The sequence below is a fragment of the Mercenaria mercenaria genome, chromosome 9 (genome assembly GCF_021730395.1).
Source record: "Mercenaria mercenaria strain notata chromosome 9, MADL_Memer_1, whole genome shotgun sequence".
Classification (NCBI taxonomy): domain Eukaryota; kingdom Metazoa; phylum Mollusca; class Bivalvia; order Venerida; family Veneridae; genus Mercenaria; species Mercenaria mercenaria.
The window spans coordinates 17,683,130-17,710,014 of NC_069369.1; the positions used below are offsets into that span (position 1 = coordinate 17,683,130).

General features: G+C 35.9%; 1 protein-coding gene across 1 annotated transcript in view; it reads right to left on the reverse strand.

Annotated features, from left to right (window-relative positions):
- The window catches only part of LOC123546592 (eukaryotic translation initiation factor 3 subunit A-like), a 37,401-nt gene that overhangs the window by 4,863 nt on the left and 5,653 nt on the right, over positions 1-26,885 (reverse strand). The window contains exons 4-20 of the mRNA XM_045333009.2: positions 25,133-25,296; positions 24,112-24,170; positions 23,636-23,776; positions 22,830-23,038; positions 14,373-14,544; positions 13,762-13,953; positions 12,929-13,045; positions 10,626-10,811; positions 9,290-9,448; positions 8,741-8,950; positions 8,177-8,281; positions 7,307-7,420; positions 5,031-5,153; positions 4,488-4,641; positions 2,996-3,173; positions 1,851-2,030; positions 991-1,508 (exon numbers count right to left, since the gene is read on the reverse strand). Coding sequence (XP_045188944.2) covers positions 991-1,508; positions 1,851-2,030; positions 2,996-3,173; positions 4,488-4,641; positions 5,031-5,153; positions 7,307-7,420; positions 8,177-8,281; positions 8,741-8,950; positions 9,290-9,448; positions 10,626-10,811; positions 12,929-13,045; positions 13,762-13,953; positions 14,373-14,544; positions 22,830-23,038; positions 23,636-23,776; positions 24,112-24,170; positions 25,133-25,296 — 2,981 coding nt within the window. The remainder of the gene's footprint in view (positions 1-990; positions 1,509-1,850; positions 2,031-2,995; positions 3,174-4,487; positions 4,642-5,030; positions 5,154-7,306; positions 7,421-8,176; positions 8,282-8,740; positions 8,951-9,289; positions 9,449-10,625; positions 10,812-12,928; positions 13,046-13,761; positions 13,954-14,372; positions 14,545-22,829; positions 23,039-23,635; positions 23,777-24,111; positions 24,171-25,132; positions 25,297-26,885) is intronic.

Genomic DNA, 26,885 nt, shown 5'->3' on the forward strand with positions numbered 1-26,885 from the left:
GTAGTTATTTTAAAAACCATGCATGAATGACAGAGATATGGACCGGACACGCCCATCAATGCACTATCATGAAAAATAACCTTTAACGTCTAAGTGTGACCTTGACCTTTGAGCTACGGACCTGGGTCTTGCGCGTGACACGTCGTCTTACTGTGGTACACAACCATGCCAAGTTATTTGAAAATCCATTTCTAATGGATTTCTAATCTCTCTGTGGGGGTTTTGTCTCACTCTGTCCCTCTGGTCAGATCGCTCTGTGTCTATACTAGTAGAGGATGATTTCGCGCCCTGTGTGGCTGCAGTTGCTGTAAAGCGCCTTTGAACGTGTTTATCATGAAAAGGGCGCTATATAAATCTGGTATAATAATATTGACAAAGATATGGACCGGACACGCCCATCAATGCACTATCCTTTAACGTCTAAGTGTGACCTTGACCTTTGAGCTACGGACCTGGGTCTTGCACGCAACATGTCGTCTTACTGTGGTACACATTCATGCCAAGTTATTTGAAAATCCATCCATGGATGACAAAGATATGGACCGGACATGCCCATCAATGCACTATCCTTTAACGTCTAAGTGTGACCTTGACCTTTGAGCTACGGACCTGGGTCTTGCACATGACACGTCGTCTTACTGTGGTACACATTCATGCCAAGTTATTTGAAAATCCATCCATGGATGACAAAGATATGGACCGGACACGCCCATCAATGCACTATCCTTTAATGTCTAAGTGTGACCTTGACCTTTGAGCTACGGACCTGGGTCTTGCGTACGACACGTCGTCTTACTGTGGTACACATTCATGCCAAGTTATTTGAAAATCCATCCATCGATGACAAAGATATGGACCGGACACGAAAATTGCGGACAGACTGACAGACCGTTCAAAAACTATATGCCTCCCTTCGGTGGCATAAAAATACTGTGCCATCTAAAAACAAGTTGGCATTATTTTCTGTTTAGTGTGATAAACAAGACTTACCACCACCACCACCTCCATCTCTTTCTCTGTCACGCCAGCTATCTCCACGTCCACCATCCCTTCTTGGACCATCATCTCTTCTTGGACCATCATCTCTTCGTGGCCCATCATCTCTCCGCCATCTATCTTCATCTCTGTCACCCCCACGTCTCCAGCCACCTCCACCCCCATCATGTGATGATCCCCCACGATCAAACCTCTCTCTCTCACCACGTTCACGATCAAGACGACTCATCTCTTCTTTATCAAGGCGAATATCTCTATTGTCAAATCTGCGATCTCTGCCGCCTTCCCGATCTCTCCATGAATCACGAGCTGGTGGTCTGTCATCACGGAACGATGGTCTTTCATCACGGAAGGGAGGTCTTTCATCTCTTAGAGGAGGTCTATCATCCCTCATGGGAGGTCTATTGTCTCTCATTGGTGGTCGATCATCACGTGGTGGAACACGATCGCGCCATCCGCCTCTTTCTTCTCGGTCATCATGTACACGATCATCTCCAAGGGACCTCTCATCCCTGCATTACAAAACACAAACTGTTTGTCTCTAGCAAAGGGTACTTCTTCATATATTTTGCAAAAAGATTTTTTCTCTTTTATATATCAAAGTTACTTTCCGATAAACTGGGTAATTTTTTGGTTCATACAACTTGTCAGAAATCATCTAAAATTTGGTAGTCCCTTGCAAAGAATCCTGCATATTCAACATAATTATAGATCTCTTGACATTATTCTTTAATTTTCTTAATATTAAATTCTCTTTTATTAAGTGGAAACTGGAGTCAAACTCCCACTCACCAGGCATAACTGTTTTGGGCTATAAACTACACATTTTAATATCACAAATCTGGAAAACAAACCTTGACTCTGGTTCTTTCTTCCAAGAATCATGTTTTTCTCTCTCCCTTTCCCTCCAACCACCCCCTCCTGCAGGTCTCCAAGGTGTTTTTTCTGCGGGTGGTCCTCCTTCACGACTGTCGCTGGGTGGCCCTCTACCCCACTTTTCTTCTCTATCTCTTGACAGAGGAGTTCTGTCTGATCTACAAATACATAGTAGACTATCACTGTAAAATGAATGTCACTAATATTGATTGGGCATTTATCACTTATTTCCAGACATGACAATGGCTGAAAGTTAACATTATTCATTTGGTTTGGTTTCAAATTGAAATTATTTGAATCATACCTTGAAGTTGTGAAAGTCTAGATATTTGTGAAAATCAACTCGCTGTGAATCCTCTAAATCCACAGTTCATGAGTTTGGTTACAATAGTCAAAGTTTAACTGTCAATGAGTCCAGTATGTAAGTGCTATCACTATCCACATAGGCTTCTTATACAATTGTTCAGGAAACATTTATACCAAAGTTAGAGCAGTGTCAGGCCAGGACTGCAATTTAAGCTCATATACTGATGATAATCAAGAAATGCCGTTATACATTATGAAAGATGAGATTTCATGGACTTGTATTTTTGCCAGTGAAACTTTTAGGCTGGATGATCAGCATTTCTAAATCAATCTGTATTTTCATTTTGTCCTTTTCAGAATGATAGGAGTTGTTAACTGAAGTTTACATTTAAAATGACATGCTCATTTAAGCTGACAAGTGCTCGCATCAATATCGATGATGTTTTACCAAGGTGCTGTTTTTTTCCTTTCCTGATAATATTTTATAAACTATCTATTATCACAATAAGTTATTTAATTTTTAATTTAAATTTTTTGGTTCAGCATTGTAAAACATACTTGCACAAAGATGCAAAGAGAAAATCCTACAGGTTCCCATAGTTTGTATACTGCATAAGTACTCCTTTCAGAACTGACAGAAGGTAACATGTAGAAATAAATATTATCCTGCACCTTTGTTTTGTAGAAGAAAGCTCTCTGTTTATTTCAGTTTACTACAATTGAGCAAACAAACTAACACATCATATTCAACTAAATTCCATTTTAGACCTGTAATACTATTGTAACATGACCTCAAACAATCAAAACCAAAACCTACCTCTGCTTTTCCATTTCCATTCTAGCCTCTTCCTTCTTCTGTCGTTCCCTTTCTTCAATCTCTGCCTCACGCTGTCGCTGTTTGGCAGCGATCTCCTCCAGTCTAGCCACCTTTTCCTGGTACTCTTGCTCCTCACGTTCCCTTGTCTCTTGTTCTAACCTTTCTTTTTCCTCACGTTCTGTAAGTCAAAACAGAAGTTTTACATACAAGCAAATTAGAAAATATTTCAAAACACATCATACAATATGTATGGTTATAAATCATTATATACCTCATTGTCAATGATTTCTCCTTCGGTGAATTCATTTTTGCAACAAAGAATCTAGAAAATTTAAGATCTTGCAAACAAGAGGTGAGAAAACAAGAGCTTTTTGCTCCCCATGATGGCCTGTCAGAAACAAGTTGGTTTGCAATTTTGTAAGCTATTGCCTTGACTTTTGATCAAATGACAGCAAAAACAGCAAGGGTCACCTATTGACTACATGCGACCATCCTATGAAGACTGAAACCAAAGCCTTCTTTTTCAGCCTAGAGGTCACTGTGACCTTGACCTTCGATGTACTGACCCTTAAAAATATTGGGATCATCTACTGACCATAGGCAACCATTCAATATTTGATAACTGCAGGCCCAAGTGCTCTTAAGGTATAGGGCAGAAACCATTCCCAGCCTCGACCTTTGACTAAATGATCCAAAGAATAACAGCGGTCATCTGCTGACCACAAAATCTTCATATGAAGGCTGTCTATTGTGAAACCAGCATTGTCTAGTTACTGAACAAAAGCCAAATGTCTAATGACAGATATACTAGCATACATGGAGTAACCAAGATACTCTTTCTATTTTTGATAAGATAATTAAATTTCTTATTGCCACACAGACAACCATCAAACCTGAAGTCAAATTCTGTTCCTTGTAAGATTATAACATGATAGAACCTACTATTACTAGGATAAAGCATAAATCAAAGAAAGCTCAACATTAATGAGCCGCACCATGAGAAAACCAACATAGTGCATTTGCGACCAGCATAGATCCCGACCAGCCTGCACATCAGCGCAGTCTGGTCAGGATCCATGCTGTTCACTTTCAAACCCTACTGCAATTAGAGAAACAGTTAGCAAACAGTATGGATCCTGACCAGACTGCACGGATGCGCAAACTGGTCTTGATCTGTGCTGGTCGCAAATGCACTATGTTTGTTTTCTCATGGTGCGGCTTATTTTCTCCTCAAGTATAATGTTGTTTCTTACTGATCTACATACTGATCTACAAGCCCAATGTGTGACAGTAAGGCTGCTAACTTTTAATTTCACATCATGCCAATCTTAGCAGTTCTAGAGACTAACCTCCTGGTAATAGAAAAACTTTATTGTTTTTGATAAAAATAAAGTTTTTTCATACAATCTGGATACTGAGAACAGACATAAGTGACAATATAACAATGCACTGTAAAATGTGCATTATGCAACGATACACAGACTCCTCCTACCTTTCTTGAGAGCTTCGTCTTTGGCCCTCTGTTCAGCTTCTTCTTTCTCCTGGAGCCATTTATTCTTTCTTTCTATCTTACGTTCCTCTTTTCTAGATGCCAACCTAGTTTTCCTTTCCTCAATAAGTTTCTTTTCAAATGTGGCAAGTTTTTCCTGCAACAGATTGTTCTTTAATTATGCAACAGTCCAATACTGCTTGTAATTCGTATGTATAGTGATGTTCTGTAAGACTAAGATATATTTAACACCATTTTTTTTTTTAATTTTCCATTCTGCCTAAATTACTAATAATTCTTCATCTGATCACTAAACTATACAAAACTCTCATGTGTTATATTTCTGTGAAATATTCACTATTTATCTTCATAAATGGACAATATTTGAGAAAAGCCATAAAGTGATCAAAAGTCTGCCTATCTACTTTCTCCGGATATTTGATGGTGGTAAAACACAATTTTTTCCCCTGGATTTTTTAACTCTGGGGCAAAAAGTAAGGAAAAGAAAGATGAGTCTGCAATAAGAAATCAGAGATGATAACATACTCTATATTGTTTCTTCCTTCTATCTTTAAGTTGTGTGAGGAATTCCTGGGCATCTTTCTTCATCCTTGTCATCCTATCCCGTGTCGCAATCTCTAGCTCGTGTTCCTCTTGTAACTTCTGGATCTATAAATAGTAACACACACGCTCAACAAAGACAGTATTTGTAAAGATAACTCAGTATTTTGCTCTATAAAAATGATCTACAGACAAAAGTAGCTGCTATACTTCAGTTAAGAACTGTGCAGAAAATCACTTCCACTATCTGTGTGTCAGTGTTCTGATGTCTACCCCAATCATTAAGGCACCTAAGAAACCTTAACAAGCAATTATGCAACACCTTGCACAATGTTTCTCCAAATGTTGATAAATTTATCATACAATTGGTCTACAATACATCGGACACCATTTAATAATGCATTTCTGTTCTAAAACTAGAACAGTCACAGGAGTGACTCATACCCCCACCATACGGTCTTGTCACAGAAGAATGGCAACCATAAGGAATCTTAAAAATACTTTGGAGTACTTCATCCTGGGCTTCCACATATAAGTAATACTAGTATAGTAATACAAGTAAATATATTAAATCTCTAATTTAGAGATACACTAAAAAGTGAATACAAAAAGTGTCTTACCGACCCATGTTACCACAGAAAAATGTTTTTACTTTTTACATAGGACTTATAATAAAAAAGTTAGAAAAATACCTAAAATACTGAAAATCTAAAAATAGGATTTCTAAAAATAGAATAATTCCTGGAATTTTAGGGGAAGAAACTCAGTACAAAAGTTTAAAAAAGGTTACTTCCCTTTGGCTCTAAGCCATTCAGAATGAGATATTGTGAAAATACATCAAAATTAACCTTAAATTCTAGGTAAAAGGGGACACAATTCAAGAAAAATTAGTGTCAGAGTTATGCACCTTGTGTCACATGATGTGGGTGATGAGGTGGAACATCTATTTTAAGTTGGATCAAATCCATTCAGTAGTAACTGAGATATAGTGAAAATACATCAAAATTAACCTTAAATTCTAAGTAAAAAGGGGCATAATTCATGAAAAATTGGTGTCAGAGTTATGCACCTTGTGTCACATGATGTGGGTGATGAGGTGGAACATCTATTTTTAAGTTTGAATCAAATCCATTTTGTAATAATTGAGATATAGTGAAAATACATCAAAATCAACCTTAAATTTAAAGTAAAAGGGGACATAATTCATAAAAAATCTATATCAGAGTTAAGCACCTTATGTCACATCATCTGGATGATGATGTATAACAACTATTTTAAGTTTGAATCAAATCCATTTAGTAATAACTGAGATATAGTGAAAATACAACAAAATTAACCTTAAATTCTAAGTAAAAGGGGACATAATTCATGAAAACTTGGTGTCAGAGTTATGCACCTTGTGTCACATGATGTGGGTGATGAGGTGGAACATCTATTTTAAGTTTGAATCAAATCCATTTAGTAATAACTGAGATATAGTGAAAATACAACAAAATTAACCTTAAATTCTAAGTAAAAGGGGACATAATTCATGAAAACTTGGTGTCAAGAGTTATGCACCTTGTGTCACATGATTTGGGTGATAAGGTGGAACATGTATTTTAAGTTTGAATCAAATCCATTTGGTAATAACTGAGATAATAGATTTCGGGACGCGACGCGACAAAACTGCCTCCTATATACCCCCCTCAAACAAGTTTGGTGGGGGTATAATAAACATTAACCCTTATCATGCTGGACACGACTGATTCTGCCATTGTGACCGACCAGTGTAGATCATAATCAGCCTGTACATCCATGAAGTCTGATCATGATCTGCACTGTTCACAATTCAGTCAGTATGTTTTTGGTAGGCACCCCTCTTAACAGTTAATGTTACTCCAAAATGAAAGATGGAAAAGTCATTGTAGAAATTAAGCAGGGTAAGGGTTAAATAATGACTAAACTTTGAACTGAAGTGAGATGGAATGCCCAGAACAACAGGTAGAGGAGTGAAAAAATGGGCAAAACAAGTTTGAGGTGGGAAGGAGAGGCCAATACAAAGTTTTCTTATAATCATTATGAGAAATATCCTCTTGCCAGGACTGAAATAAATACTCTAGTGTTTGAAATAAAATGCTCTTCTTGCTGAGTTAACAATACAGACATTTCCTTCCAAACTTTACTATTACTGTTAGAAAAAAACATATGTAAAGTATTCAACACAACTGTTGACAAAGCCTCCAAGGAACCTTAACTCTAGACATGTATAATGATTATACCCTGGAAATCTCTTGCTGCTCCCAGAAGTCTCTGCTGCGAACATGCTCCTCATCAAACTGTTTCTCAAGGAAAGGTATTTCTTTAGATCTCTTAGCACGAGCCATATGGTCAATCTGGAATGATTAAATTCATTATTCAACAGTCTTCTGACCGAGCCCTACTTTCACACCAAAATCTACAAATTCTGCTTATCAACTAATCTGCTACAAGAAAATTGAAACATTTCATACAGATACCTAATTATTGTTAGATCAACTGATACGATTTTTTCATGAATTACTACTTTACACCATTTAATCCAGAAATAATCATATACCTTTCTAAAGATCTCCGAGAGCAGTAGTTGCATTTTTTTTTTACATTTTGTAGATATCTTGCTGTCAATTTTATGACCAACTACACATTTTTCAATTTTTTAGATCAGGCAAAATCTCAATGTTTTTTTTTTTAAAGAAATTTTATAAAACATTGCTTTTATTCTAACTAAGGCATATTTCAAATTTCATAAAAACTATCTATTCACAAATATAGGTTTGTTTTTTTGGTTTTTCTTTTTAAAGATATTGGCGTTAAAAATGGACCAAAATAACAAATGAAAATAGCCTATCAGTATCATTAACCGCTCTCGGAGTTCTTAAGAATGATGTATATCAATAGCACCGTCGTAAAGAGAAATCAAGGAAAAACTTGTTACAGAAAATAAAGATAAACCGCAAGGTGTTAAACCTCATCTTTCTTTTCTACTTCAAACATGTCAATACAACAAGCACACTCAGTCTACTTTTCACTGACTAAACATACTCTGAGCAACTCAATTATGCCTCAGAAAACAACTCAGCAGGTAATTTCTAATTAGATGATCCCACTACCTTTTTCTCTTGATTACGAAGTCTTTCATTAAGGTCTTTCTTTTCTTTCTCGAGCTGTTCCACTTGCTTCGCCATTATATCATCTACGTCCATCTTAGCCAAGTCCTAGAATATAAAATACATAGGTAATGTACAGACATCTATCAGCATTATACAAACTTCAAAATTTCATAATTTTTCATTCACACAAAAAACAGTGCTTACTGCTACCATTCATAAAGCAGGACTTATTTCTTACATCTGTACATTTAACATATAGAATCATCTCAATGCAAAGAGCTAATAACTACACTGAAATAAAGAAGCACTAACCAAGTTTTTGTGCTAATGTAACTAATCATATATTCCATAGCAAAGGGCAAGTTTTTTTATATCAATTTGTTAAGAGATAAATACAAATGTATCTATGACATAACTGGTACAGTTTCCTCATTACAAAATGTAAAATACAATCACTTTCAAACCCTTCTACTTCAATACTACTTAAATAGTTTTTCATTACTTAATGAACTAAGTATTCTTCACAGAAAAAAATTATTGCAGTAGTACATTATTATCACCAACCTCTTCATCAATATTCTGTACCACCCTGGCTCCAAGCTCTGACTTCTTTAGTTGTTCGATTCTCTCTAAAGCATGTTTCTTCTGAATATCACGTTGCTCTGCCAGGACACGCTGACGTTCCCGTTCCTTTGCTTCCCTCTCTAGTCTTGCCATCTCGGCTTCTTTAGCCTTTCTCCTTGTCTCCTCTAGCTGCTCGTACTCTTCTCTCTCCTGTAATTAATACAAATGACATAGTTTTATTCAGAAATTTCCCAAAAGCATTCCAAAGTGCAACAAAATAGTTCTATTTATACATCCGTAAGAACAAAGCCGACTCATGTTTAAAGCACATACATTTTTCATGTCCTAAATTCAACATCGCATGAATTTAAAATGCTTATGCCAGGCTTTACATTTGAAAATATGTATCTGGTTATTCATGAACTTCCTACATATCTATATACCTAAAGTGGAGTTTTTGAAAAATCCTTTGTACAGAGTATAGGACTAATATGATTACACAGGTATGACCTGTTACATAACGATCAAGTAGTGTGAGACTGTACAAACCCTCTGGTCATTAAGATGCTCCAGCTGTTCTTTCCTCTGCTCAATGGTCAACCTTCTTTGCAGTATACGCAAGTGCTCCTTCTTCATTGTCAGTTTGTAATTATTCATTATCTGAGATTTCATCTCTTCTTTCTGGCCTTGAAGTTGGACCAGCAGGTTCTACATAATAGAAAAAGTTCAGTATGCAATAATTAATTTACCAAATACTTGTATTTTTAAGGGGGATGGACACAGTTCTGTCTCCCGTTTTGTTTTTATGTCAAAGTTCAAAATAAACGACATATCAGAGCTAGAGACATATAGTGTCTGTTCTGTCGAATAACAAAGTTGTTATCAACTGCAGACTTGCAACGACAAACACTTTCAAACATAAAGACAATATGATCAATTCATGAAGTTGTTTCTATTATGTTTGTTCATTTAGATCAACTAAAATTCAGAAGTTCGATTATATCAAAAAGTACTTGAACTGCACCCAATACTAAGTTAAATACAATCTACACTAGCAGAATTTTTAAAGTGCACACCTCTAGGCGTATTTTAAAATTTCATTTTTTTTTAACAGACAGCAACTGATAGTAGTTATGGAGAATAATAAAACCAGCATGGCCTAAGTAGATATTTCCATGTGGATCATATAAAATACAGGTAATTCCTTCATATTCAACAGCTTGACTAATGCTTTAAGGAGTTTTCTACATATTTCATTTATTAAAGAGTGCATTTTCTAGATAAACAGATGTGTGTGTGTGTCCATAGGACACCAGGTAATAACTTTCTGTCTCAGTACATGGTTTCATTACAACAGGTCAAATACCTTTTAAGATACATCTAACACAATCTTTTATGCACTTTTATGCATATAATATTATATATTTTGACTTAAGTCCAGAGCCATAACTCTGGTCTGGCTCAGTGAAACCCAAGGTGCGAAACTTCACATGCTGAATAATGAATAATATTCCTATAATGTTTCATAATCCTAGGTCAAATACTTTTTTGAGAAACATGCAACACGAACTTTCAGGCCCTTTCCATGCACATTTTACATTACGTCATTAAATTCAGATGGACAGACGTATGGACAAGGACAAATCTTAGTGCCCCCCTACCCCCCAAAATTTTAAGAGGCACAAAAAAGTTCTTAAAATACATAGAAACACTTGTGTAATTCCTTTTTATTGCAATTGCTAAGTAATAAAAATATTTTCAAAATTTCCAAAAATCTGACTTAAATGTGCAGGCCTGTAGCTTTATTAGCTGTCAAATCAGCAGATGTGCAATAGTAAACTAAATAGTGTATTTCAGTACAACACACATGTACATCACAACTTACATTAGAATCTCTTGGTTGCAAAGTTTTCACAGCTTGTTGTAGGGCTGAAGCTAGGTGAGTTAACTGCATCCTGATCACTTCACTTGGCATGCGTTGTATATAGGGACCTTCTGGTACCTCCTCTTTCTGACTCACACCTAGGTCTGTACCAAAACTCAGTGAGTGTTCTCTATGATCAATACGTACCTACACAATAATTTCAAACTGTTAACATAAAGTCACATAGTTATTAGTAAATAAAACAAGAGCTGTCCGTAAGACAGCCAAGCTCGACTATTCGAAATATTGTCACAGAAGCAGAAAATTATTACCCAAAATGTTAAATATCAAAAGAGTTTTAAGTTCGAAAGGGGACATAATTTGACCAAAATACATATCAGAGTTATGGGACTTGATGCTATCAACTAGTTTTATAACCCCGAAGAAACATGTTAGGTTTCAATTCAATATCTGCATTAGTTTTGGAGATAGTAACTTGCATGTAAACTTTAACCAGAATTTTCTAAGTCCAAAAGGGGGCATAATTTGTTCAAAATACATGTTAAGAGTTATGGAACTTGACCTAGTGAGGCTGGTAATTGACCTAGAAAAGGAATAAATAAGATTCAAAGCTATATGCCTTTTGGTAATAGCTGTATGTACTTGCACGCAAAACTTTAACCAGAATTTTCTAAGTCCAAAAGGGGGCATAATTTGCCCAAAATACATGTCAGAGTTATGGGACTTGATTCTATCAACTAGTTTTATAACCCCGAAGACACATGTGAAGTTTCAATTTAATATCTGCATTAGTTTTGGAGATAGTAACTTGCATGTAAAACTTTAACCAGGATTTTCTAAGTCCAAAAGGGGGCATAATTTGCCCAAAATACATGTCAGAGTTATGGGACTTGACCCAGTGAGGTAGGTAATTGATCTAGAAAAAGAAAAAATAAGTTTCAAATCTATATGCCTTTTAGTAATAGCTGTATGTACTTGCACGCAAAACTTTAACCTAAGTTCAAAAGGAGGCATAATTTGGCCAAAATGAAGGTCAGAGTTATGGGACTTGGTGCTATAAACTAGTTTTATAACCCCGAAGACACATGTAAAGTTTCAATTCAATATCTGCATTAGTTTTGGAGATAGTAACTTGCATGTAAAACTAACCAGGATTTTCTAAGTCCAAAAGGGGGCATAATTTGCCCAAAATACATGTCAGAGTTATGGGACTTGACCCAGTGAGGTAGGTAATTGATCTAGAAAAAGAAAAAATAAGTTTCAAATCTATATGCCTTTTAGTAATAGCTGTATGTACTTGCACGCAAAACTTTAACCAGAATTTTCTAAGTCCAAAAGGGGGCATAATTTGCCCAAAATGAAGGTCAGAGTTATGGGACTTGGTGCTATCAACTAGTTTTATAACCCCGAAGACACATGTGAAGTTTCAATTCAATATCTGCATTAGTTTTGGAGATAGTAACTTGCATGTAAAACTTTAATCAAAATTTTCTAAGTCCAAAAGGGGGCATAATTTGCTCAAAATACATGTTAGAGTTATGGAACTTGACCCAGTGAGGTTGGTAATTGACCTAGAAAAAGAATAAATAAGTTTCAAAGCTATATGCCTTTAAATGATAGCTGTATGTACTTGCATGCAAAAACTTAACCAAGGTGTGACGCCGACGCCGACGCCAGGGTGAGTAGAATAGCTAGACTATTCTTCGAATAGTCGAGCTAACAATACCTAGTTAATGATAACAAATATTTTTACATATAGTAAATGACATAAATTTCTCACTATTTTAATCCCTTTTATTATGTCTTACATATATACACATTTTATCTATATAATTTGCGAGAACAGAACATTATAAACACATTTTTTCATATATATATTTATTATATATATATAATTTGCAAAGCTTGATCCTATCTTTATGTAGGCAACTATTTTTTTCTTTGACCTACATGAATACAAAGCATTTGTTGGATGGGACATCAGTCATTCTGACATAACCAAGTGAACCAATTTCAAGATACACAACCATAATATACAGAGTTTTAAACTCTATATTCAAGTCTTTAAAAGGCAATTGTAAAAAATTCAGTCTGGTTTTCCAACCATTCCATCTTTCAAAAACTTTCTCACAGCAACACCTTTACAAGCATTATACCTTTGAAAAGGATAGTACTGATGATCTTTTTGTTGGGTATTTCACAAGCTTATCATTCCAACAAAAAAGCATGACATAGTTTCCAGTATGCTTATTGTGTTACCTAAACTGACTATATTTTCTCAATTTAATGAAGTTTTCACAAACCTGCAGTTCTAGTTGCCTGGAAGCATTTACAATAAGTCTCTCAAGCCTGAATGTTGTAGCAAATGGTACAAGTGCAGCAAACCTTGACATCTCTATAGTTTGGTACACCTGAGATACCTGGTGAGAAAATATTACAATTTACACAACTATAATCGTTTGAGATTACACAAAATTCTAAAGAAGGGTGCACAATCAGAACAGAAATCTTGACATGAAATTCTACAAGTCTGTTACTTTCATCAATGGGATACAGACGTTGTAGTTAATATCACAAGATAACAAGTTTTGTCGGTCAATATTTTCTATCTTAATTGATTTTCTGCCATCAATGCTTTAAAACAAAATGCATGTTTTATTTTCAACACCCCTTTCCCACTCCAGCTCCATAAACAGCTATTAAATTACAGTTCTGATCAATGAAATACCACAAAAAACACATAGTTGAGCTCCCTCTCTCTCTAATTTAGAGCTTATCTCATCATTAACCCTTAACCTGCTATATTTCTTTAATGAACTGGTCCATCTTTCAATTTGGACGGTACCACTTATTACTCAAAGGGGTTTTCACTGAAAATTTACTGACTGAATAGCGAACAGTGCAGACCATGATCAGACTGCACGGATGTGCAGGCTGATCTTGGTCTGCACTGGTCGCAAAGGCAGAATCATCTGCCGCCAGCAGGCTAAGGGTTAAGGTAACTTTTCATAAAAATTCAGCTCCAGACCATCCAAATCACCTCTTTGCTACAAAAATTTAAGAGTGTTTACCTCCTTAAACTAGGTATAATTTTTTAAAGTTAAAATAAGATCACCTCAGAAAAGGTAAAAGGTACCTGTTTGAGTATGCGTGTAACAATGATATCTTCGAGTGCAGGAACATATTGAGCAAGATCGTCATTCTGTGCAATGAACTCCATACATGGTTTGACGTTCTCGTATAGTTTGAGAGGGTGAAAATCCACCTCCAGAATGTTAAACAAGCTCTTCAACTCCGGGTACACAAACTGCGGAACATTATGCTTTGCCTGGGAAAAGAATAGACATAACATTTAAAAGCAAATTAAGTTAAATTTATGACAGATTCTCTAGCTTCATATATCTTTGTGTTGTTAGATAAGAAACTGTGAGTTAAACATTTTTTTTATTTTTTATTCGTTTAGTTATTACTAGATTCTTCATAGCATTAATAATGACTTTCCAGTTTTCTGAAGCACTCAAACTGAAAAGCTGACTATATCAAACTAGAACATTCTTTCTGCACATAACTTGCAACTTCTTCATTTAAAGAAAGGTACAGGAAAATGACAAGATTTCTTTGCTAAAGTCCACACCAAAACAGTACTCTGGTAGCGACAACACAGCTGGTTAATCAACATTTTACCATTAGACCTATCACTTTGCAGATCTATATAGGATTTTTATTTAACATTACAAGAATATGTACCAGATCAGAGACCAATCCTTGTCGTTTTGGTGGGCTCTGTAACATGAGCAGTGCAGCCAACCTTCTCTGTTTCTCAGCAGTCTCTTCCCCCATCTCTAACAGTGTATCTATAGCATTCCTTGCAGCTGGAATTGGGATTGCCAGTGTAGCACACAAAACCCTTGATGCCATCCTGTAAGTGGGAGAACATTTCAATACTCTTAAACAAGCAAAAATCCCTTTCAATATAATATGACATAATGCTTCCTCTTTTGATCTGTCAAAAAGCATAATACTGTCAATAAGAAATTTTGGTGAGTGATTTTGTAATTCCTATCTGACTGTATCTGCTAACTCACAAGTTAGCCTCACAAAGTTATTACTTAACTTACAAACTAATTCTAATTTTAACAAGAGCACCAGGCCATCCTTAAACAAGAGCACCGCCTTGCGGGTGCTGACGCTCATCTGATTTTTTTTGTGTATTAGAAATATTGTCCTACCCATGATTTTCTAAGTCTAAAAAGGGCCATCATTCTTGCAAAAAGCAGAATAAAGTTATGTTTCTTGATGTACAGTGTCCACTTATGATGGTGAAAAACTATTGCAAGTTTTAAAGCAATAGCTTTGATAGTTTATGAGAAAAGTTGACTTAAACATAATACTCAACCGAGAAAATGATTTTCTAAGTCCAAAAGGGGCAATAATTATCGCAAAAAGCAGGATGGAGTTATGTTGCTTGCTGTACAGGGTCAGCTTATGATGGTCAACAAGTGTTGCAAGTTTCAAAGCAATAGCTTTGATAGTTTAGGAGAAAAGTTGACCTAAACATAAAACTTAACCAAGAAATCTGATATTTTCTAAGTACAAAAGGGGCCATAAATCTTGCAAAAAGCAAGATGGAGTTATGTTTCTTGCTATACAGGGTCACCTTATGATGGTGAGCAAGTATTCCAAGTTTCAAAGCAATAGCTTTGATAGTTTAGGAGAAAAGCTGACCTAAACATAAAACTTAACCAGGCAACGCCGACGCCAACGCCGACAACCGCTCAAGTGATGACAATAACTCATCATTTTTTTTTCAAAAAATCAGATGAGCTAAAAATTGTTTGTTTGCAGTAACGCGACCCAGAATTTTTAGTGTGGGTAGGTAGATAGGGATTTTTTTTTTTTTTTCGTTTTTTTTTTTTTGAATGCTAATTGTACAACACCTGCATTTCCTTTTTAACCCTCTGGTTTATACACCTTCTGGGTACTAACACTTCTCTGTAGAATGCTAACTTGATTGTAACATATCACATAGTATGAATACTAATATTACTAGTAATATCACCTTTTTAATAACAATAAAAACAACAGATTATAAGCCTGACACCAGTCAGAAACAGAGCTTATTATCTCCATATGAACTTAAAAATTTAAGATTATCAATATATTAAACAAAAATAATTGACAAGACCTTTTGAATGTCCTTGCACTGGCTAGGGTAATAAAAAAACATTACATTCCTTAGGATTCAGCATTGAAGTACATAGCAAAATCTTTGATATTTTAATACCCTGTAGACCCGAGTCTGATTACTAGCACCGCACTCCTTCAAAGCCTATGTATCATGTAATTTTACGACAATACTTAATTGTTTTACATTGTTTACTCAGGGCTTAAGCTATGTTAATATTTTAGGGAGAAGTCATTTCTTCCTCAGCTAAGATTATGGAGAAGTGGAGTGATTTTAGGGAAACGCGGAAAGATTTTTAATAGCGCCGTGACATGCAAGTTTAAAATGGAACTAAACAACTTAGCAATGTAAACCTAATTTCTTATCCTTGTGAATCTAATGTGATTAAACTGCAAATTAAAGTTTTTTTCACTCTTGCAATGATTGCCTTAACCAAGAAAAGCCTAATCTGAATATGAATACAATTAAAACTAGAGCTATCACTAAAGGTGATGACTGTACCCCCCGCATGCACTGACACAGTACATTGCAATTTGAAGCACACAAGATTGCATAATTATGTGGACTGTATGTATATAGACTGTATGTATACAGTATAGTAACAAAAAACAAAGTCCCATAACTATGCAGAATATTTATCTAAAAGAATGTAACATGCACCATGCACAACTAGGGTTGGTACTGATCACTTGTGTGAAGTTTCATTAAATTGTGTGCAAGGGTTTGGTAGATTAGGCACGCACAAGATTGCATATGCAGACTGTATGTACATAGTATGTTAACAAGAAACAAAGTCCATAACTGTGCAATTTTTGTCGCTGAAAGAACCTAACATGCCCCATGCACAACTACTGTTGTTACTGATCACTTGTGTGAAGTTTCATTAAATTGTGTCAAGGGGATGCGGAGAAATGGTGCGCACAAGATTGTGTCTATGTATATAGTATAGTAACAAAAATAAAGTCCCATAACTCTGCAAATTTTTTTTCTAAAAGAACCTAACATGCCCCATGCACAACTACTGTTGGTACTGATCAGTTGTGTGAAGTTTCATTAAATTGACCAGACGCCAGGCTCCGCCTACAGGTCACGTGGTACCACAAAATACTAAACCTCCGACATTCAGATCGATAATGGCTGCTGCTGCTACTTTACACGATATTTCTGAAGAGATTGGCAAGAATTTTCTGTCTTATTATGTGTCTTTAAAACATTTAGATGAGAAAGTACTGTTAGGAGTCTTACATTGATAGTTTTGGGATTTTCCGACATTCGGGGACGGAATTAGTTGAGAAAGCATGTATATTCAGAAAACAAAAGAAGACGGAAGAAGGCTACACGACGACAATTACTGATGATATTTATTGTTGAAAATTTTGTGTTGCTTCTTTAATAAATCACTGACAAGTTTATGCGTGTTTTTATTATTATAAAAATATTTGTTTATCATTCAGTTTGATATTTTCTTAGTATTTTCTCGACTTGTACTCTATCAGTACTTATGCCCCGTGTGCAAAACTGGAAAAAGTGCATTGAAGGATAATGATACATTTACATTTTAGGTATAAATAGCCCTTCCCCCTCAACCTAAAAAGAATTCACATCACCGATGTCTTTCCACGTACATGTTGATCGAGGCAACAGAAAAGTTTGGGCACGAATAATGTAGCACTTTTAGTTACTTGAACATTTTGGCACTTTCTCTTCACAGTTTCTCGTTATGTAAATGCCCAATAAGAAGTGCTATGTCTGAGAAATAAACCAACAATGCCTAGTTTATCTTTGGCCTACGATGTGTCTGCAGAACCCGTAGACTGCCTCCTTTCTGTGTGACTGCGGAGGCAGTGGGGTTGGGGGGGGAAGGGGGGGGGGGGGGCGGGAGTATGGATGTGCGATTTTCGTACGGGCTCCGCAGCCTCTACGACTTTGTTTAGCGAAAAGTTATACATATCTTAATTAATTGAAAGCCCGTATACCGTAGACAATGTCGTAATAGGCATTGCACAATCTCCGCACAGGCATCGTTAGGGGGCCATGCGCTGATCGTTCAGCCAACGCACAATATTCCGTGGACAAAGTGCCTAAAATAAATCGTACGGAGATTGTAGACACCTGAGACCTTCGCACGGCACTCGCAGAGCTGCCACAAGGTTCCTGCTTGCTGCAGTACCGAATTAAATCGCATGGATATTGAGCAATCATCGCGCGGCCACCTCATTTCCGTGCGGCGGCCTTTATATGGCATAACATTTTTCAGATGGTTATATATATTGGTCATCTTCAGCACGTAAGAGTTCCGTTGGAAGCCTGCGGTGATTGCAAGAAAACTGCACTGAAATTGCAAAAAAAACAAGAGCACCGCCTTGCGGGTGCTGACGCTCATCTGATTTTTTTTGTGCAATAGAAATATTGTCCTACCCATGATTTTCTAAGTCTAAAAAGGGCCATCATTCTTGCAAAAAGCAGGATAGAATTATGTTTCTTGATGTACAGTGTCCACTTATGATGGTGAAAAACTGTTGCAAGTTTTAAAGCAATAGCTTTGATAGTTTATGAGAAAAGTTGACTTAAACATAATACTCAACCAAGAAAATGATTTTGTAAGTCCAAAAGGGGCAATAATTATTGCAAAAAGCAGGATGGAGTTATGTTGCTTGCTGTACAGGGTCAGCTTATGATGGTGAACAAGTGTTGCAAGTTTCAAAGCAATAGCTTTGATAGTTTAAGAGAAAAAGTTGACCTAAACATAAAACTTAACCAAGAAATCTGATATTTTCTAAGTCCAAAAGGGGCCATAAATCTTGCAAAAAGCAGGACGGAGTTATGTTTCTTGCTGTACAGGGTCAACTTATGATGGTGAACAAGTGTTGCAAGTTTTAAAGCAATAGCTTTGATAGTTTAGGATAAAAGCTGACCTAAACATAAAACTAAACCAAGAAAACTGATTTTCTAAGTCCAAAAGGGGCAATAAATCTTGCAAAAAGCAAGATGGAGTTATATTTCTTGATGTACAGGGTCTGCTTATGATGGTGAACAAGTATTCCAAGTTTCAAAGCAATAGCTTTGATAGTTTAGGAGAAAAGTTGACCTAAACATAAAACTTAACCAAGAAATCTGATATTTTCTAAGTACAAAAGGGGCCAAAAATCTTGCAAAAAGCAAGATGGAGTTATGTTTCTTGCTATACAGGGTCAGCTTATGATGGTGAACAAGTATTCCAAGTTTCAAAGCAATAGCTTTGATAGTTTAGGAGAAAAGCTGACCTAAACATAAAACTTAACCAGGCAACGCCGACGCAGACGCCGACGCCGACAACCGCTCAAGTGATGACAATAACTCATCATTTTTTTTCAAAAAATCAGATGAGCTAAAAATGTGGCACGATGCCCGTATTTAATGTGAACACATACACCGTAGCTCGTAGCCACCTACGATGCCAAATTTAGACTAATTTATCGCACGGCGCCCGGGTGAAATGTGAATTAAGTTAAATTCTAGATATATTAATACCATTGTATATACAAATATGTGGTAGTTTCCGTCGATTTTATCCACTTTCAATTGTCTGTGAGGACGTCCACAAGTCTTAATCCAGCGAAGATACTTCTCAAAACTTTACTTAGGTTTTGGAAAAGGAATAATCTAGGCGTTCTGGGAAGCGACTATCGGACTTGCAAAGTCCCCACTGACACCTTTTTACCATTTCTAATAAGTTTTACTTGTATATATAATCATTTTCAAAAGGAATTATCAGTTATTTTTATCGGTGTCGAGATCGCAATGTTGGAGGGTAATATTTACATTAACACCGTCTGGAGGTGTGCGTCGAATCAAGCGCATTGATTGGTTGATCGCTTATCGATTTATTGGTTTGATTGACAGCCGGCGTCTGGTCAATTGTGTCAAGGGGATGAGGAGAGATGGTGCACACAAGATTGTGTCTATGTATATAGTATAGTAACAAAAAAACAAAGTCCCATAACTCTGCAAAATTTTTTTCTAAAAGAACCTAACATGCCCCATGCACAACTACTGTTGGTACTGATCACTTGTGTGAAGTTTCATTAAATTCTGTCAAGGGGATAAGGAGAGATGGTGCGCACAAGATTGCGTCTACGGACAGACGGACAGACAGACAACCTGAAACCAGTATACCCCCCCCCCCCTTACAACTTTGTCGTCGGGGGTACAAAAAGCTAGGTTAATTCCATATCAGCAAAAATTAATCAAGCTTCCAGTGCTAATGCACTCAAAGTCAAAACACAAAAACCCATAAAAGCATTTCAGTCACTTCTTGAATTAAATACATGTCAATATCAGTGACATCACTATGACATCACACATAATACACGTCTTCTTTGATCTGCTAGTGTCTTCTTTGATCTGCTACTGTCGGCACACATAAAAAGAAACAGTTGTCAAACAGATTAAACCCAGTTTCTGATGACAGGTGTCAAAAATTTGCATGAATTTCAGTTACATTATTTAAGTCACAGAAAGTTTCAGTAATAATAACTATGTTTCTAAAGTCTGTAATTTGAAAAATAGGAAAAAGTAGACCCATGGAAATTTAATTTCACGCAAATAGGAAAATCTAGAAATGTAAACATTATGGATTTCTTTCGCTGGTTTTAGTCATTACATTGAAAGGATGCTTAACTTTATAAATAAATTTTCAGGTAAGAAAATTTTGTTTGTCTAATATTTTTGACGTTTATTGTGCTCTTTCCAAGTGACTTGTGCAGTGTCACTGCAGTTTTATCGTCGGGGCAGATTAAAAAGATTATGCAACAACAAAAGATCGAAACTAAAAATATTGTTTGCAAAATTGTTTGAGAAATTATGACAGAATAATATCCAAGAATTTATCTTTCCCAGATGTTTTACGTACGAGAAAAATCATTATTTTACAAATCTAAAACTCGGTTAAATACGTCTGCAGTATTGCACAGATAACACTATGTACCACGATTTGTCCATGTGGAATTTTCTAAACAACTTTTGCATAATTTTGTAGTATATCAGGAAATCGGCAGGGCGTTCGGTAGACCCGAGCTTCTGGGTTTTCACTCGCACTTATCGAGAAAAACTCGTATTTGACCCGCACAGAAAATTTCCCGTGCGTCGGCTTGACCCAAGGAAATTTTCTTTTATGCGTCTCGAGTTCGAAAAAACTGCCCCTTGTCAATCAAAATCCCGGTGAATTCGAATATTGTTCGCCGCCATAAGCGGAAGTATGGCAGTAGGCGGAGCTTGGTATATTAATCAGCTTCTGGCAATTGTCAATCATGCCACGCGCCGACTGACACGTGGGCTTCTCGCGGTTTGTATTTGATACAATAATGTCCGTCATTGCCAAAGGTATTTATTGATCAATGTGTTAAAGTTAATTGATAAACAATGCATAGAAGAGCAGCCTATTATCGTATTTGTGTCACTTGTTAATTAGCGGTATACAGAAAGCGTAACATTCACACATTTTGTTTCTTATCGGTCATATCGATCATTCATGTAGCTGAACCTCAACGAACACTGTCTAGGAAAACTTATATAAATACAAATAGTTACCCAAAAGAAATAACTGAACAGGAAAGAATAAAAACATGGCACCGAAAAAAAAAATTCCGAGTTTTAGGTTAAAAAATTGTTTGAGTCGCAGCGATTTTCGTGAGTCGGTCGAGTTACCGCAAACATACAATTTTTTAAGGATGGCCCCACCTTGCGGGTGCTGATGCTCATCTGATTTTTTTTGTGTAATAGAAATATTGTCCTACCCATGATTTTCTAAGTCTAAAAAGGGCCATCATTCTTGCAAAAAGCAGGATAGAGTTATGTTTCTTGATGTTCGGTGTCCACTTATGATGGTGAAAAACTGTTGCAAGTTTTAAAGCAATAGCTTTGATAGTTTATGAGAAAAGTTGACTTAAACATAATACTCAACCAAGAAAATAATTTTCTAAGTCCAAAAGGGGCAATAATTATTGCAAAAAGCAGGATGGAGTTATGTTGCTTGCTGTACAGGGTCAGCTTATGATGGTCAACAAGTGTTGCAAGTTTCAAAGCAATAGCTTTGATAGTTTAAGAGAAAAAGTTGACATAAACATAAAACTTAACCAAGAAATCTGATATTTTCTAAGTCCAAAAGGGGCCATAAATCTTGAAAAAAGCAGGATGGAGTTATGTTTCTTGCTGTACAGGGTCAACTTATGATGGTGAACAAGTGTTGCAAGTTTTAAAGCAAAAGCTTTGATAGTTTAGGATAAAAGCTGACCTAAACATAAAACTTAACCAAGAAAACTGATTTTCTGAGTCCAAAAGGGGCAATAAATCTTGCAAAAAGCAGGGTGGAGCTATGTTTCTTGATGTACAGGGTCTGCTTATGATGGTGAACAAGTATTCCAAGTTTCAAAGCAATAGCTTTGATAGTTTAGGAGAAAAGTTGACCTAAACATAAAACTTAACCAAGAAATCTGATATTTTCTAAGTACAAAAGGGGCCATAAATCTTGCAAAAAGCAAGATGGAGTTATGTTTCTTGCTATACAGGGTCAGCTTATGATGGTTAACAAGTATTCCAAGTTTCAAAGCAATAGCTTTGATAGTTTAGGAGAAAAGCTGACCTAAACATAAAACTTAACCAGGCAACGCCGACGCAGACGCCGACAACAGCTCAAGTGATGACAATAACTCATCATTTTTTTTCAAAAAATCAGATGAGCTAAAAATAGTGAACTTTTACCATCACAAAAATACTAGATTTTAGCTGTGTGACAAAATTTTATTCAGAGTGACAAGTTAAAAAGACTGTAGATAATAATTTTCCATCTGACACATTTTAAAATAAACAAACTCTGTACAAAGAAACCTTTTGTCTGTACTTAATTTTTTTTATTTCACATAAATTTTCAGTAAAACTACTTTGCTACACTCTTAAATGTATTTGAGAAAATACAGGATATGGTAGCTCTTTACAAGGACTAAGTACTTGTTAGCTTCTAAATAAGTAGTTTTACAACTTACTTTTGCAGCTCCTCTTGAGAGAGATTTTTCCTCTGGTCTCTAGACAGATGGTACAGTCTTGTCAGAGTGGAAGCATGGAACAGAGGGTTACCAGATTTCCAGAACACGAGACCCAACTTGGTGTAGTAGTTGGCCATCAAAGATGGTCGTGGGTTCTTCTTAGACAAACATATCAATCCATGGATATCTTCTACTGCTTTAAAAGCTTCCTGTAATATAAAGAGTTTTTTATTTTGGTAAGATAAAATTTAAAGTCACATGAAGTCAGCTTTAGGTCATATATCAAATTTCAGAATTTATGGTGGAAGTATACCAAAGGTGTCCCTTCTGGTGTAAAACTGTATGCAAGCTGAATATCTTTTCACATAATAGAATTTGAAACACCCAAGCAATGCTCAAAACCGAAGTTGATATGTCAGCAACTATAACCATGCAGCCACATATGTCATCCAAGTACTGTGTACTGTGAAATGTGTTTCTCAGATTTGCATTCTTTTAACAATTCATTCTCTTATCTTTTACAAATGTCACATCTATTTTCCAAAGTTTACATGGCATTACCAGGTTATAACTGATCTCTGCAAACAGGACAGAAATGATCGCAAAAACAAATTACAGCAATGCAAAATACATATATACTGCTTTAAAACACTTCCAATTGCTTTCAAAACACTGTCCTATTAAACTTAGTATCTACTAAATGAAGGTTCCAAGTTCAGATTGCCTTTATGAAGAGTTCAACTTCACTTTATTCAACTTCTAGATTTATCTGTGTAGACTTTCCCCCGACATCACAATGGGCCTACCTGCCAGAGTTCCATTTGTATAGCACTATCAAGCTGAGCCAGTCTCGTCTCGAGATGCATCGCCTGCGAGTCTGGGTTGTTCAGGTTGATGGCTGTCTGCTGATGCTGGTGCTTGTGTACATGACCAAGATGAGTTCTCAGCTGCAATAGTGTATCATATCTTAAAATTTCTATTCATTACAATTATTATTTTACTTACTTAGACTGTTCAATTAGCCAAAAGTTTTTTTTACTAGTATAACTGATAGCATCTATGCTGGAGGTGGGACCAAAATGATTAAAAGTGAAATTCTCACCAAATGTCCTAAATTTTACCAGAAATCATAAACATTTCATTTCTCATTTCTCTTTAATATCAGTTGACTCACATGAAAGGAAATCTATACTATCTTAAATTCATTTCACTTCTAATATTTTTACTTGCTTTTTTCTGAATATAAAACAAATTTTACAAATCATTACGATGTCCGACTTACATTATCACACAACTTCCTGAACTCTGTTTTCCTTGCATACTTCAAACAGAACTTGAAAGCTGTAAAATTAGGAACAGTCATGTTTTTGCAGAAAGATAAAACTGTATATATAATTTCAGCAATAACAAAATACTTTCTTCTTCAAAGCTTGAATCACATGTTTAAATGCTGTGACAACAGCTTTAACAGAAATATCTTTATCAAATAGCAAACTGAACAAAGTCTAGATGGTGGATGTAAACAAATCAATGAGAAAATCTAGGAAGCTTCCTCAAACTAGCTGAAGTCTCCCAGTTAAAAGAAATGAAACCTGTCGGGATGAAAAACAGTGCGGGACAAGTGAACAAATAAAACTAGAAACTGTAGGTGACACAATATTCTTAAAACCTAATCAGCACACAAATCAGTTAGTATACCAAAACAACAAGTGCAAGTTAAATGGTTAAGATTTATGACAAAATGCATGTTTCTCACTGATCAAACATTCACTTTTCAGAACGACCGTCATACCCATAGACATCCTTCAATGTAGTACAGCTACACCTGTATAAGGCAGCCAGCAATGAGAGTGACACAGTGTGGCTGCTTCTGGTAGGTGGAAATATAAGCAGTTGTAAAACAGGCATGCACCCCCCCCCCCACCCCCGCATGATGGTCTGTCCCATTTTCAGTCCCATGATCACTTTGACCTTTACCTTTGACCTACTGACCCCAAAAACTACAGGGGTCATCTATTTGATAAGCAAAATCATGCTACCATGTTTGAAGGTTGTGGGTCAAATGATTCACAACTTATTGGCCAGAAACTGTTCGCTCTACTAACAGACAGACTGACCAACACGACTGACAAGTGCAGAGCAATATGCTCACGCTTCTTAGAAAAAGGGCATAATTAGAACAAAATGTCAATTCAGGAAGTTAGCTGACTGACTGCTAAAGACAAGTGACTGCTTATACAGGTGGCTGGTAAGGCGAGTTTAACAGTACTCTAAACAATTGGACATTATTTGTACTATATTACCTTGCTGAGCTATATCCTGGTAAAGTTTTTCCACCTTGGAGTTGTTCCTCAACAAGTCGAGACACTGCCTGTAGGACTCCCATAGAAACTTGACCCATGGTGTCAAAATAGCACGGTCTGTACGATCCTGTGTATCCTCACCACTAACAGCTTTCAACAGTAAACTGAAGAAAACATTTTGATTTAATGAAATAAACTCCTGCCTTTATATTTTATGGTAGTATATTTCTACCAACCATGTATTCACTTATTTACATATACAGTTTTCTCTAAAAATGTCACATATCAAGTTATTTTCTGGCAAGTGGAAGAGTTTCATGTTATCAAGATAATAATCTTAACATGACAAAACTGCCTATTAGTGCCCACTACTGCCATCTCATATTCAAATAAATAAGTGGATATTATGAAAGTTTTTTTCCAGTTCACTAAAAAAGATTACTGTTTATTATCTATCATTATGTCTCTGTCATGTGACTGTCGCATTGTCAATTACTATGCGTGGACTAAATTTTCAAGTCGTGTAATTTACATTGGTTTAGTTTTATCTGTGTGTAGACTAATGTTATGTATTCTTTGTAAAATAACTATTTTTGACCCGTAAGTCTACATGACAAGCAATTCATATGGGCTCAAAATGTATATCTTAATCATATTTTGACTGATACTGATTTAGGTAAGATTCTTCTTAATGTAAGTGAATCAAGATATGAGCCGTGCCATGGGAAAACCAACATAGTGGGTTTGCGACCAGCATGGATCCAGACCAGACTGCATCCGCGCAGTCTGGTCAGGATCCATGCTGTTCGCTAAGAGTTTCTCCAATTCCAATAGGCTTTAAAAGCGAACAGCATGGAGCCTGACCAGACTGCGCGGATGCGCAGGCTGGTCTGGATCCATGCTGGTCGCAAACCCACTATGTTGGTTTTCTCATGGCACGGCTCATATCTAGGTAACCTAACATGCAGATGGCAGTAGTGGGAACTAACAGTAAGTTTTGTCCTGTTAAAGATACTTCAATGGCTAACACAAAAAATGTTCTGCTTGCCAGATTAAAACTGAATAAGTGACATTTTTAAGAAAAATTTGAGACAAATAAATCGATATATTTGGTTAGCAGAAATATGCCACTATAATATAATAAACCACTTAAAGAGAATTCCTATAGTTTTTTTCCTTTCATAGAAAATTTTTAAATTCACATATATGATAGATAAATTTGTGCTGAAAATAATGAACAAATAAAAAAAATAGGTCACCAGGCTTGTTTTTGTGAAAAATTGTTTTGAACGCACCCACTGTTGTTGAAACTGCTAGCGATTTCTCAACATTTTCATAATTTTCTGCTTTTTTGTAAATACCAACCAAAATATACATCAAGACAGCACAATAAGTTTTTTTTCTTTTTACAGATTTTGTTATTTACTTATTTGATATCATAGTCATATTTGTAATACTCTATCCTTACAATAATGTGTACAAATGAAAAAAAAATATTGTTTCATATTTACTTTTGTGAACTTTTTTCAGTGAAAAATGCCCATAGTGAAGAATATTTTTTTAAATTTTGAAAAAACTCTTTCATAGAATTTTTTCTTGTTTTTCTTATGTATAGATAATAGTATTGTGAGCATAAAAATGGCTAAAAATGTATGGGTCACCAGGCTAATTTTTATGTTAAGACCGCTAGCGTAAACACCTGTTCGGACGGAAAATGGCGCGAAACTGGTCAAACTGATTACATGTATGTCTG